This window comes from Haliotis asinina, chromosome 5 (genome assembly GCF_037392515.1).
Source record: "Haliotis asinina isolate JCU_RB_2024 chromosome 5, JCU_Hal_asi_v2, whole genome shotgun sequence".
In the NCBI taxonomy this organism is placed as follows: Eukaryota; Metazoa; Mollusca; class Gastropoda; order Lepetellida; family Haliotidae; genus Haliotis; species Haliotis asinina.
In genome coordinates, this window is record NC_090284.1 from 48,468,824 (window position 1) to 48,484,302 (window position 15,479).

General features: G+C 39.1%; 1 protein-coding gene across 1 annotated transcript in view; it reads right to left on the bottom strand.

The window, feature by feature from the left end:
• Positions 1-14,438, bottom strand: part of LOC137283893 (DNA-dependent protein kinase catalytic subunit-like) — a 100,589-nt gene extending 86,151 nt beyond the window's left edge. The window contains exons 1-10 of the mRNA XM_067815568.1: positions 14,291-14,438; positions 13,489-13,565; positions 7,533-7,625; positions 7,084-7,158; positions 6,656-6,767; positions 6,128-6,240; positions 2,102-2,201; positions 1,781-1,932; positions 1,222-1,314; positions 757-816 (exon numbers count right to left, since the gene is read on the bottom strand). Coding sequence (XP_067671669.1) covers positions 757-816; positions 1,222-1,314; positions 1,781-1,932; positions 2,102-2,201; positions 6,128-6,240; positions 6,656-6,767; positions 7,084-7,158; positions 7,533-7,625; positions 13,489-13,565; positions 14,291-14,435 — 1,020 coding nt within the window. The 5' untranslated portion in view covers positions 14,436-14,438. The remainder of the gene's footprint in view (positions 1-756; positions 817-1,221; positions 1,315-1,780; positions 1,933-2,101; positions 2,202-6,127; positions 6,241-6,655; positions 6,768-7,083; positions 7,159-7,532; positions 7,626-13,488; positions 13,566-14,290) is intronic.
• Between the last annotated feature and the right edge of the window lie 1,041 nt (positions 14,439-15,479).

Sequence of the window (15,479 nt, forward strand, 5' to 3'; positions counted from 1 at the left end):
AGGGGATATTGTTTTCACAAGATTGATAAAATGCAAATGATGAAGTCAAGGAGGAAACATACGAGAAATTACGGAAAATGTGACAATAGATTTCATTCCTTTGGAAATGTTTCATGTGTATGTATATATATTAGTGGAATGCTCCTAAATGCATTGATAGAAATTCTGACTAACAAACCATCCCATGAAAGCATGTTGAGCCAAGCCAAAATGGAAGATCCCCTACATTAATGGTTAGTATTCCCCCTAGGGTTCAGAAAGGGCAGGGTAAATTCATGGAAAAGGGCACTTCATATCCTCAAAGGGCATGTTGGTGAGGATTATTGAAAAAACAACAAAATGTATAAGAAGACAAATTGTCTTATAATTTCAATTCTAAAGTTTGTTTTTACTCTTTTCAGTTTGTATTTTAAGAGAAGAATTTGAAAAAAAGCATTTCAAATCTTCAAAATACACAGTCGTCATAATAAATGACTGCGATTGAGGCGAAAAAGGGCAGGGTGCAAGATAAAAAGGGCAGGGCGCTGCGCCCTCCTAAATGTGCCTACGGGGAACACTAATGGTATAGATTGCTCATCATGTTCAGTGACATTGGCTACTGTGACCTTATGACCTTTGTTCAGACCTGAGAATTCCTGAACATATTGTGATTGGATGAAAGACAAAGGAAATTCTATCTGCTTAAGATGTGATGGCTATTTAATGCTGGTGAATTACCACAAAAACAACGTTAAATGAAAGATGTTCTGAACTTACCTTGAACACAGCTCCTTCTTTCTTCCCTTCCTGAGCACGGACAACTAACATCTCCGCAACCTGAACCAGTCAGTACACACAATCAGCTACAAAATCTTTAAGTGTGACCTAAGTGAGTGATTTTAGTTTTACACCGCACTCAGCAATATCACAGCAATATGGACTAGACAATCCAGTGATCATCATCAGAGAAAACAGCATGAGCTATCTATCTATCTGAGCATTTGGGAAGCACTGACATGTGACAATGACAAGTCAGCCAATCAGACCACTCGATCTTGCAGTATGACCCAAAACATGTTATGAGTTAGGACAATGACAATGTATTACACAGAAAAACTTCTTCAGAAAGATCTGTAGGTGGTCAGTGACTCACAATTAAGTAAAACAAGCTGAATATTATTGTATAATTTGTTTCTGATGTTGCTGACACGGTTGTAAAGACTGTAAAGTGTTCACAGAGACCTGTTTGAGGAAAGACTCCATGGCCATCATGCCGAGATGAGCCAGTTCTCGATTGTGATGCCGGTTCCAGCTGAGAAACTTTTCATACATCCCCTGCAACATCAACATGACAGACATTCGATTTTCAGCACTCTGGTGAAATCCATAGGCATGGGCACAGAAATGACAAAACAGTGAGTGAGTGAGTGGGTGTGCGAGGAAGCAAGGAGACAGCACAGCACAGGTGAATGAATAAATAACTTTCTGAGCACTTGTGCATGTGTTTCTCTGCACACCTGGCTGTGCCTTTCTCTGCACACCTCCCTCGTAATAAACAGTGAACTGTGTCCATATTTTAACAATAGTTTGTTAAACAACTTTTTTTATTATTAGGACATAAATTCTGCAAAAACCTCAGTGTTAATATGATGTTTTGATTATGATCAGCGTTTCACTGAGTATGTTATTAGTTTTTTGCAAATGACATTGCAATTCATCGGTCCGCTTTTGAGCCAAATGGACTACAGACCCAGGTATATCATTGTCCCTCTGTTCAGTGGCCAGTTGCTTCCACCCTTACCTGGTAGTCGTCCATGATGAACTGGTTAAACTGTCCACAGTGTTTACCAAAGAGTCGGAGACCACCTCGAGGTACATCATATCTGGAAAAACTTATCCCAGGGTCAATAGCCATCCGGGCATATTTGAAGATTGCATAGCTGTGTTTTGATCCTGCAAAGAGAATATGATTATTAAAAAATGTTGGATGTTTATGTTTATTTAAAGAAAATCATTGCTGCCTTAGTTTTAGGGTGTTGTAACAGTGTGAACGGCTACAGTAGCTGTTGGTTCTGATGGTTTTTAAAAACAATTCTGGGATTCCTTGTCTAAGTCTACCTACCTTCCTCTGCTGATTGTGTGAAGTTAACAAGGTAGGCTGTCAGTCCTTCCAAACACCCAGCTATAACTGTTAATTCTGGTTTGCGGGTCTTTGACTCCATCTGGAATAATGTAATTTCCTCATTAAAATTGCATATTTTTCCTTATCCTGACTCATGCTTATTACACTTACAGAATCTGATGGAAAGGTCTCAAGCCATGCTGGATTCCGTTGACTACCACATAAGTACGTCCAGTACTTACCCCTTTCGCTTTTGTAGACATCTCTACAAGTCACATGATAAGAGTGAGATTTTAGATATATTTAGTTATTCCTCAAACTAGTTATCCATAGCAACTCTTTCTTCATGATGGCTTCATCACAGAGTTGCGGCCCTTCTCCATGTACATGCATATACTTTACAAGTACAGAGTCATCATCACTCATGATAGAAAGGGTTGAGTGAAACTCAGCGCCTTTGTGGGACCGTTAGTTGTTGTGCTACAACAAATCATGTCATCAGCCCTCCATTATCATTGCAAGAGAGCAATTTCCATGTAAAGAGGGTGTCAATGCCAAGGCTCTTACTTTATGTGAACTGTAGGCTTGTGGAGGTTCAAGTCCTCCTGCTCTGTAGGCCCTTAGTATAACAGCTATCATTCATACTGAAATAGTGTTTTAGGATACTTCAGTAGGTGTCTCAGTAGATAGCAGGATCAATAGGTGCTTGAACTATTGTCTCCTTGACTTAGTTTACTGAAGATATATTTTCAATGCTCTGATAAATCCTGTTATCATGTGGCCCGAGGACTGCCAATTAAGCTGGAATACGGAAATGTCCTACCGGTTGTCCAGGCAAATTCCACGCTTCCTCACCTTGGTACAGGTTGACTGTATAGTAACCAGGATCAATGAAGTGTCGTAAATAATCTTGCTGTTAGTGTATGATAACCTGATGTAAGTGCCAGATGCTTGGAGATGAATGTTGAAGTAAGTAAGGTCGATAAGATCATCTTATCCTCTTCGAAGTTGGAATCTTCTAACGTTAAACGGCAAACGTTGGAATGCTCTTTCCATATGGTCAGTCTTGTAGAATAATTCGCATTCCGCGCATGCTCCTGTGAAGGATGTAGACCCATGTTGAACGGTGATGACCTGTATCTCAAGCCGTAGCATGACAAAGCATGTGGGGAACCTGCTCATGCTGAAGCACTGAAGGTGCTTAAGTGCTTTCGCTGAGTAACTGGAGCAACTCTCCAGGCATTGAAGGACAGGATGTGTTCATGTTGATAATTTGTCACAGTATGGAAGGACGTAGATATGTTAGCCAGTACCGTAGACATTAGTGTAATTGGAGGGAAGGTCATTACATTGAAGTCGTCATTGATCATCTTGTAGGTGAGGGTGTCATTGAACTCCTTTGATGGTGAAGTGAGGTCTAGTCTATTCATAATCTTAGATGTAAGCTGGAAACGACTTCTTTTTTTCTCTGATGCACGCCAGGCATGATTATCCGTGTCTGATGAGTCATCTCTATTCTTCCGCGAATGCATTCGCAAGTGGTCCGAAGGGTTCGTTGAACAGTGTCCCTGCGTTGAACGTCGGAGTGATCTTCATGTCTGCATGCATCCTTGGAGTGGTCATCATTCCATGAGTGCTTCAAGGGCAGGTCTGCATATGAAGTCCATATCCAATGAAAATGACAAATCATGACGACATCTGTGATATCAAGGGATGCAGTCGGTGAATCACTGCAGCTGTAGTGAGATACATGCATACGCATATGCACTCGCAGAGTTGATCCAGAGTGCATCATCCAAACTATGTTGATATATCATACAGCTGATGGTGATGATCTTCGTGAATGCTGCATCTTCTTCATACAATGAAACTGTAGTAGCCGCTGAACCATCATGCAGGATAACTGTAGTAGATGATGACTTTCCTCTTTAAATCAACACTCCATAAGGTTGAGTGGTGAACTGTTGCACGAACAGCCTTCAGTCAAGGAGCTGCAGTGCATGGAGTGACTGTAGATTCGCAGAAGATGCATCCGACATGTTTAGTGCAGATGTGGTGGATGTCTGTGTTGATAGTAGACTGTCTGAAGATTGCAGCATTGTTGCAGACGCAGTTGATGAAGGTCTATCAGATGCTGAATATTGACCTGTCTAGCTGATGCTCTGTACCTCAGGGAGCAGGAGCAAAGGCTCGTGGTAGGCAACTCATTCGACGAGTGGGACGATGTTGCTGCTGAAGGACTTCGTAGAAGAGGAAGAAAGAGGACAACTTCTTGGTGAAGATGATCTTGATTCTGATGACAACCTCTTCTGTGGCTTGAATGTAGACCTGTGCATGGAGTCCTCATCTCACAATGATGACGAATGCCTACAACATCTCTGAAGATCAGAGGATGCATTTGGTGAACTCCTATTCATCCGACGGACCTAGTGCACCTGATGAATTGTCATGTAGGCCGACTGTAGTTGTAGCTGCTGACAAGCATTTCCGTTCCTCTTCAAAAAAGAGATCCATCAGATTCATCATGTGAGTGGTGAACTGTTGCATGAAGCGACAGGTTAGTAGTGACTGCGGTGCATGCAATCTGACGTGTTGAATGTAGATGTTGTAGATGTTTGCTTAGAAAGCAGAAACTCTGAAGGTTGTAGCAAAGTTGTCGACATAGATGATGTAGGTCTAGCAGACACTGAACGCTGGTCAGGAGTGATCTGTACCTGAGGAAGTAGTAGTGGAGGTTCGTCATAGATGTGACATTCATCGGGAGGGACAATCTCATCACGGAAGATTTTCGAAGAAGACATAGAGTGTAGTTTCAGTGCTGATCTAGTAGTTGAAGACTTAGTCTTAGAAGAAGATGACGACCTCAACTTTTTGTGTTGAGATGATCCCAATTCTGACGATGTCCTCCTTTGTGATCTAGACGATGTCTTGCTGGCGTCTCAACGATGAACCCAGGGGTATGTCTGGCTGATGACGACAATACATGAATGTCAGCCGTGATCAACATATAGATACTAGACATAGAATCAACTGATTTATTAGACATGACTTGTGAGAGCCTACAGTGTTCGCACACTTTTGAACAGAATATAAATATAATGTAAATTCTTAATCAGATAAATTCTTACAAAGTTCAGAGCAAACAGTGGAAGCACAAATAGCCTTGCAAGAAGGACATAATATATATGCATCAACTGCCAACAGCCGTAACTTACATTGGGAGCACAATTTCATCAATTGACACCAAGTCTAAGTTGAAGAAAACGTGTCCAAACCACATGAAATTCCATATATTTCAACAAGAATTTTACATCATGACGATAACAATTACAATCCAAAAACCGAATACGACGCAACTTAATTTAAAGGACCAAAATATAAGCAAAAACTTATCGCCTCCAACCGTCCTCATTGAGTAATGAAGGAGAGAGTGACAAGCATGGTTAGTCATTTGACCGTATTGCAGGAAAGGGAGGCTTCTGGTGGGTGAATGTATTGTACATCTGCTTCAAGTAGAAGGGAACTTCAAGGGATTTCAAGTGCTCTACTCTCTTCACATAGTGGGTGGAGATAAGCATAATAAGCATGAGTCAGGATAAGGAAAAGTAACACTTGTCTTCACTTATTGTGACCATGTGGGGAATCGAACAGAGGTCTTCAGCATGAAAAGCAGTTGCCTTAACCACTTGGTTACCTCACCGCGCTCCCCAGAGGCAAGGGTGGTTGGGATGGGGTGGGGGTGGTAGCAACATTCATATATAGTCTAGATTGCCAAAATAGACCAGGTCCACACCTCAGCTTTTATGGCTTCCCAAACAGCCCAGTCTGTCACAATGGACCAAGGCCTCCTTTCAGAAAGCTCTAGTGTAAATCACTTAGGTAACCTTAGCATAAAATTAAAGAATGGGAGTTAAGGTTAACCTTAGTAAAGGCTGCTTTAACAAAGTTTATGAAGGGAGTCCCAGGTACACAACTCAGTTTTTACAGCATTCATATACAGTCTGTCACCAACCAAAATTTACATACCTCAGCTTTCAGGGCATTCACAAACAGCCCGACCAGCCTCTCTGAGTAGTCAGCCATCAATTCTGGATACACCTCAGATATCACTCCCAGAAGCTGGTAGACATTTGCCTTCACTGAAAACATCACAACAGGATTAGCAACTGATACAGTCATTTATTTGTGTACCAGCAATTAAATCCCACATGGAACAAATTACCAACCATATGACGACAGTCTGTGAATATGACAATCCAGTGACTGACTTAATGAGCATTGATTTACACATCAGGGACACAATGACAAGCATCAGCCAAGTCAGTGGGTCTAATTGACGAATCCTGTGAGACGCCTCTCAAGACAAGCATATACCTATACCTCATGAACTTTGAGGTGCCCTATTCCCCATTTGATTGTCATTATTCCTCATCCTGTAGATTCATAGTCATACAGCTTCTGCTTTTTGTGTTTGAACTGGAATCACATTCAAAGCTTAAGTTTTGTGAATTTACAATACTTTAGGTGGATTATTTTTAAATGCTCTTCATTCACCTGATGCCTGTAGTTTACTGGAGCTTTTGGTCAGCTCCATGAAGAGCTTCTCAGTGAGCTTGTTGACCTTCAGCTGGTCACCCATGGCTGACCCTGCAGTAACCTCCAGGAGCTGGAAGGAATTCAAGGTCAAACTGTGCATTATCTAAACCAACTTCTTAAACTTATATGATCTAATAAAGATAAATAAACGTACGTAGCCACATTAGCCTGTTGGAAATCTAATATTGCATCCACCATTGTAAAAACTCTCCAGCACATGACAGGCCACAACTACAGTGTGGTACATGAATGTAAAAGTTGCCTTCTCAAGGGCTAGACCAACAGCACTGAAACCAATATACTTTGCAACTTAAGACCATCTCTTAATAATTTAAGTAATCTGAATATGATTATTACCATAACTGGGTATGAAAGGTGTTACTTACCTTTATAAGAACAGGTATTGCTGCATTCTTAACTTTGGCAAATCTGTCTCGCATAAACAACGAGAAACTAATTTCCTGCAGAGAAAAATGTTTACAGATCATATCTGGGTATCAGAACTCATAAAATCTACTGTGTTATAAATGTCAAGGTGTTACAGAGGTAAATAAGAACACCAAAACAACACATTTACTGGTCAGTCACAGACAGTAACGCTTGATTGGGATGATCCAGATCCTTTACTTAGAGCATTCTCATCAACTGTAATTTTAATCTTTATTTCATATTTGATTATTAACTATAATCATCAGCAAATTCAAATTATTCATAAATAGTTCAATAATGTTCAAAAGTGATGCATTCTGTTAATTCATCGCAACATTATAAAACTAAACTTTTCAAATATCAGGATTTACTAGTTTGCACAAATCACTGCAGGTGATTTACAAACCTTGATATCCACAGCATAATCAAGAATCCTCTTCCCTACTTTCTCTGTAAAGCCTGCCAGCAAGTCTAGTAGCTGTGCCTTGCATCCCTGGAACTGAACACAAAGCTAGAATTATTGACAAACATCCAGTATGAAGGGTGAACTGAGGTAAGGTGAGTGGTGGGTGTTTGTGAGAAGCGGGGAGACAAAGAGACAGATAGATGGGAAATGGGGGAAGAAAGCAGGAGGAGAGGACATGATATGTGTGTACAGTACATGTGCGCGTGTGTGTATGCTTGTCTTAAGCCTGGCTACTGACGGTTTCATACTGCTATCTGACTGAGAGGGTTACACCTACGCCCACCCCCAGTTTATGTAGTAGATATGTGAAAGTGTGAAATATCTGTTCAACGAAGTTCAGTTCAACTACAGTTCCATAAGTAGAGAGATAGGAAATGTAAAAAAAGGACTTTACTGAAAAGAGATTAGTGCAGAAATAAGCAATTCAGATTTTTTTCAAAGTCAAAAGCGACTTTTTTCTAATAAATTATGCAAATTATTGAGCAATGATATCGTATTACAAAGGACACTTATAAATTGCCCATTTCGAAATTAGACTTAGCTTCATTTTTAAAGCAGAGCTGACGTAAAAATTAATAACTGTCATACTGAAATTATTAAGGATGTAGCTATCATGGAGTCTCAGAAACAGGTAGGAAGGGTCGTCTCAAAAGCAAAACCAGGACGAATGTAGCAGACGGTTGGGGTCAGACTCAGGGATAGGGATATCAGTATCCGATTTCTCAAAACAAACTTAAGTCTGAGTTCAAGTTTTTGCTAGTTTTTGCTCAAATTTGAGAAAACATAGGAACATGCATTTTCCAGAATGGGTGGAAATTGGTATCCAACTCAAACATAGTAGACAATCTGAGTTTTGTGGACAGATTTCTTTAGTGGTTTGAACATTCTTATTTAAAAAAATGCAGCTGAGTTAAAAATTCAGCTGTTTCAAATTGTCAAACACAGTTTGCGATTTGAGTAAAAACTTAAGTTTGTTTCAAGAAATCTGGGCCAGCTAATATAATCCCTTACGGTCATTAAACTTTGGAAGTACATGGCATGTCATAACAATTTCCAACTAATATCCAGTCATGTCCTGCTACTTATATACTGTAAATCATGAAATTTTGGCGTCATGATATTTTTACGAGTGGCAACCAACAGATGTTTTTATGTCACAATATTTTTGCGACTTGCCTAATTCTCAAAACATAGTTTAGTTTGACAGTTTCAAAGCTTACATGCATCTGAAAGTTTTATCAGAAGTCCAATATTAAAGTTTGCCGCTAATCTTGAACACCATTCAGTGGAGTACTTCCGCATGTATGCAATCAGTGATGTTTTCCTAAAAACAACACTTGCTGCATAGGCCAGATAAGCTTAAAACAGTTCAAATTGATGAAATTAAATGGAATGACTAATATAGTAATAAATTGGCACTGATGAAGGACCAGTTTAGTCAGTGTCGGCGAAGCTGTTGATCTCCAGACAAGTGTCATGAAACCTATTCAAGCCTGCTGGATGGTCTCTAAGAAATGTGTGTTGTGTGGTTGGCGCCTGTCTGGACTATCAGACGTACTGATTGAGTGACTTTTGTTTAGGTATCCATTGTTTGACATGTGACTCGTGAGTACGAGTAATGCTAGTAATTAGTCATTCTTCGCGTTGTTGTCATTGCTTAATATATGCACTGTCTAGATCTATTGTTAATTATATGAAAAGGTGAATAATAAAGCGAAGATAGGACAGGTTGTTTCCTGATTATTCATTGCATTGTACCAGCAAATTGCGTCATGATATTTTTGCCAGCTCAAGTCATTCGCAATTTTCCCAAAAATATCATGCTCGCAAAAATTTAATGACTTACAGTAGTATGAGACATTTAATACAACGCTTTTCCATGGTTATCAGATATTATACTCTTTTCTCATATCTAAACATAGACTTCAAGAAAGAAAGAAATGTGAGAAGTTAATTAATAGATGAGACATATTCATCACACATGAAAAAGCAAACAATATTGTTGAGATGGCCCCTTGTGCCATTAGACAGTACATGCATTTCATGCCAGTTGAGTCGACGGTCTGTTGTCATAACCTGGCTGAGCAAACTTTACTGCCATCTATAGGCTGATCTATTGTTTTCAGCAGCTAGCCATATTTTTTCTCTGTTTTGCCCAATTTTATGAGTAAACATGCCTTTCTGCATAACCTCTTCTCCATCCCTCAGAATGCCCAGTTAGGCAGAAGTGAGTTACAAGTGTATTTTGATATATCCTATTTGCAGTTGTGTAAATTTTAGAGGTACAGAGTAACAGCCCAACAACAGTATTTTTTTCTATTTCTGACACTTGTCTATTCCTTGTTACACCCTGTTACACCTTGTAATGTCTGTAATCAACCACTGGAGAGCTTTCTGGTTCTCACGATGTCATAAGGTAAACATTCAGAAAAGCAAAGCAGAAATTACTACTGAGACTATTGTCATAGTTTTGTGTCTTGTTCTGATCCAACCAATGACTCAGTCACTCAGGTGTGTAAAAAACCATGCATGTTTTAAAGGTCACATGCAACGTAAAACACAACTTTGCAGATTCTGGTACGTTTCGGTAAGCACTTACCGAAAAAAATCATAAAAAATACTAATTCAACCTATAAAGTTGAAAAAAAGGCAATGAAAAAAAGGCCCGCGAAATCGGAGTTCAAACGTTTCACTAAATTCCCCCCAGCGCTGGGGGGAAAACTGGTTTCAACAGCTGTGCTGCGCTGCATCCATAACGCATGCGCAGTGAATAGGTTCGCGGAGCTTGAAACAGTATGCATGCCCAGCGTCTGAGGTCGTGAGCAGTAGTAGTCTAGTCTTGGTTGTGTACACAAACAAGTAAATAATCTACTCGTTACGTAAAACAACTTGTTGATGGTGGTAAGCAGTCTCTGTCACAGAGAAAGCTCAGTGTCTGGTTTATTCACACTTATATGTCTGTCTGCCTGTCTGTTAAAGACAACATGCAATACACAGCTTCTATCATTGACCACGTGCAATTAGAACTTAACACCTATCAGACGATACGACATAAAGAAAATAAGTTGATTTATGACTCGTGCACCCGAGTCCCGTGTCTGCCACATTATGTAATTAGGCACGTGTGATACACATGACATGTTTTATGTCAGTGGGTTGCAAACATTTTTTTTGGATGACTGGATCTGACGGAAACTGGTGCTAACTCTTGTCAGTTTCAAGTTCTGCTTTGTACTTGGACGAATGACAGATTCCAGCCATGCAGTAGTTTACCATCTCTACTGACATGATTTTTTATTGGTTCGAGCGCAAATTCAGAGAACATGTATTTTCCAAACCCAAAATCTCTATATACATTCTTCATGGATAACGACGTCTTTTCATGTATATGATTTTGTTTGACAACAGTATTTGAATCCATACTGAAATGACGCATCAAGCACACAAAAAGAAGTTGTTATCCATAAAGAATCTTACTTTCTTGTGACTGGCTATACTTCTAAAATGCCCATCAAACAGATCATCTGTCTGTACACACAATGAACCCTCAGCATATCAGCAAATGAAACAGCCAATCGGAAGCCGTCGTTACACTTGAGTGCATAGCCACCCGCTATGACTGGGTTCGGTCTCCCGAGGGCTTCGTTTCGGGGGAAGTAAGCCCAAGTACAAAATATTGAACTTTTGAATCGCGATTGTACGCTTATAATTGTGTTTATTTGTTCTTTTAAAAGCAGCAATGTATATTATATGTCATGAATAAGTGATAAATGTGTTTTAATTATGTTTGATTTTTTGGTTGCATGTGACCTTTAAAGGGGCACTGATGCGGAGCGAATAATGTTTCTCGCCAACGGTCTAATTACGGAACCAAACTGCAAATTGGTCAGTGCCCGCTCCTTCAACCGTGACGGACAAAGGAACTGGGCTCCTGTCCATATTAGCAGAATTTCTCCACCTAAACAGTCAAGAGGCCGGATGCCCATCATATGCCATTATTTAAAAATATCCATGATATTCCTTGTCTGATCGTAACAAAATATCCCAGCAGTGTAGTTTTTTTCGGATGCTTGGATGGTATAGTTACTCAATTTGATCCTATTTCTGTGTCTTTAACCTCGATATTTAATCATGTTACATGAAAATATCATGCTTGGATGGTATAGTTAGTCAATTTTATCCTATTTCTCTGTTTTTAACCTCGATATTCAATCATGTTACATGAAAATATGATGTCTACAGGCAAGCCATTTGTTTCAGTACGGAAGATTGCAAAGCTTTATATTTAGGTAATTTTGAGTGTTGGTTCAGCTGTGATAGCAACTATCATACGTAAATTTTGGTAGCTATGGTAGCTACAATGGTTTATTATTTATGATAATAAAAACACATAGTTGATTTATTTGAATTTGTAAACAATAAACGATGACTTTGCCTTTGGTAGAGAAATCTGAAAATTTTCTTACGTAAATAAAACCCCCTTATTTCACCTATTTACCCAAGTACACAGCAAATGCCTGTATGTATTACTTATGTAACGAAATTCCGTTGGTATCCTCAAAACACTTTCGGCCCATAAGTGTTTTCAGGCTGCATGCGACACAGAGATTACATCTTCCTTGCTGTAACTCGCGTTTGATGGTGTAAACCTACACGTGTTATTTGTCATCATTCTCTGGATGGTCAATTAATGAATTCATAACAGGTATAATTAGTAGTAACACCACTCAGGTTACTCAACAAAGGTTCCCATTTGGCATTTCTCCTGTCTGGAGTAAATACTCAACATTATAAATTAAGGTCTGTAACGGCAAATTTACTGTATGTTATGTAATATGTGCATGTAAGTGATGCAAGAGGGTTTATCAGCTGAGTTACAAAAACAAACATCGATCAAAAGATTAACCGATAACACACTGATTGATTAATTACTTTTGTCAAAAGGTAGTGTGTGTAGATGACTACACCCTGTCGTAAAGTGCGATTGTAAAAACAACATCCTCCCTTCAAAGAATTAGCCACCCTTGCGTTGATTGATTGATTGCTCTTTATTGGTTAACTAAATTACTTAAAATAGCGGACATCATACAATTAGTTGCCAGGTGTGCTATCTTGGGTGACCAGTGAGAGGTTTATCAGGTTTTCACCAACGAATGACGTGAAACGATGTGTTGCTTTAGACAGTTGTGTAAGACACGCGACATAGAGCAGGATTATTTACCAGCTGCAGATGAATGGAATGCGATTTCTTTTACGTGGATATCGATACATTCCTGAACAAGGTAGTAGCCTGACATTGTTGCTATAAAATTAGTCTGTTTTACATTCATTATTTGCATTTTCTTTTAATTTATTTGTTGTAGCATTCAGCAGAATCGATATGACAGAAAACACACACTAGATCGCGTATGTGTGTGAAATAGGATCCACATTGGCAATCTATACAATGTATAAATGTTGCTGTTATGTTAGAAATTTACTACGAGTATAAACAGACCGTGTGTTCTTTTATTAATTTTCAAAATCATACAAATATGACAATAAACTAATTAGGGTTATGAGACAAAATATAGAGATGTACATTGGCTTCGGTATTTTTCCGTCCTGATAGTTTTTTACCATTTCTACCACTGGCAGATGATTAGTCTTCAAAGTGTTTCATTTGTTTTCATAATACATTTGTAATGAAGTAAAAATGACTTCACCTCAGTTGATCTGTCTATAATTAAACTATCAGTTGCACATACGGACTGCACAGCAGAGGTCACGAACCAGTCACGAATTCTGGGATATCATCCGGGTACTCACAGGAGAAAAACAATAACAAAGGTTTACACCAGTCCACGGAAATTGCTCCGCATCAGTGCCCCTTTAAGTAGTCTTATGTACAACCTACCTCTTCAGCAGTGATGACTTTCTGCAAAAACTTGACCACTCCAATTTCCTTGTCAAACAGCACAGAGCAGCAATAGTCTGTGGATTGAAGATAAAGGCATAAACCTTGATTGTGAACTCAAATTTTGAACAGATTTTTTTAACTGTTGATAATCAAAGATTTTTTAAACAGCTTATTACTACTCTGCTCAGAAAACAGCACATCATCTAGACGTAGCGTGTACTTGGAAGTGTATTACCACTGACTATTCTGATTCAAGGCACACACTTCTAAGATGAAATTGGAAAGTCCTGTCTTTGAAATTTGGCAGGAGTTCTAGGATGGGAATCTCTCCTTGTCTGACCCAGTGAAAAAGTCAAGACCAGTTGTATGTTCACTTAGGTTATATCCACTATGGCATGCCTTTAATAAAATGATAAATGATTTATATGACAATGACAGAACGATAGTGCCAAGTTCAGAACAAGTGACCATGCATGAATCATATCATGCTCTCCATAAATCGTTCTTAGCGTTTCCTTTTGAACCTGTCAGTCGAATCAGACGGCTACATTACTAATTAAAATAACATTACATGTAATAAACAACTACCAAAGCGATACACCATGATTTTCAGAAACTGAGATAAAGCACATGAATGAAATGTAAAATCAACAGTTGATGGTTACACATGATGTAACCAAAACGACAACACAATTACGATTGATGAGAAAAGTTGACGATCGAAAACAGGACAGTATACACCGGCGACACTGACAACCGTTCAAACATTGCCTGCATTTCCGGCTGACACACATCTTACCGACATCTTTTTCGGTTAATTCGTTCAAACAGATCTGCACGATGTCTCCAACAACAGTGTCAATCTGTTCTTTGGCACGACCGCCCGCATCTTGATGAAGATTGTGCAGCGATCGCAAACTGTCTTCCAACAGGTTCGCCGCCATTTTCCTTGTAACATGTCATGTGACCATTCAAAGGGACAAAAGCGAATTTGAGTGTTTCCATTAAATCACAAATATTGCTGAGTGAAATATAGAACATAATGTGTGTGATCTGGGGGTGTTTAATCGATTTTCAAACTGAAGCATAACAATTTCAACTACAGTGTAGTTCTTTAATGGATGATAAGCAAAAAGGTCAGGGGTGGGTGGGATAGAACTACAATATTACAATACGTTGACTTACAGTTAAAACACTTCTTGGTATCAGCTTAAAGAAACTGACAGAAATATGGACTCGTGACCAATATGTATGAAAGAAAACAAATCTCTCGGTGTCATAGGGCAAACTCCAGATGCGAAATCAGCATACCTTGAAGCGCTCGTAAAATGTACAGCAGCGTCACTTTTTTTACCGGGAGCTAAAATGTACAGCGAGGGTCAAGGGCACCTTTTCTATCATGAAAACCTATGATATATACTCCTCGTCAACAGTTTAGATTCACTTAAAACATTCATTGTATGTAATGTTAATATAATTACATCGAAGATTGATTTCTCCACGAGGATCGTGCATCAAATTGCTGAAAAAAACATGTGCAAGTATCGTGCATGAGAACGTCTGCGTTTTGGCGTAAAGTTTCGTGAAGAATTCTCCAATTTACACTGATTTTCATCAATTACTGAACTCACGAAAATATTAATAATCTGTTCAACGATACGAATTTGTTTTACAGCACATCAGTTGATGTGTAAACAGTGCCTTTAAACCATATGGAATATTTTGCAAAATTTAGTTTAGAACAGTTGTCTGAAATAAGCGGCTATCTTTACACAAGTGAGTCTAAACTTTTGATGGCAATCAATGGACCTATAGCCAAACAACGCCGAGCACTTTGCAAACAAATACGCTTGGAGGTTAGGATAGGATGGAATACGGCTGGCGACGTAAAATGTAGCACTGAGTGAGACTGGTAGACACGCATTTCGACGTGAATAAGCACGGGGTGAAAACTTGATGTGATACTGCTCCAAGACGTTTCAACTTAG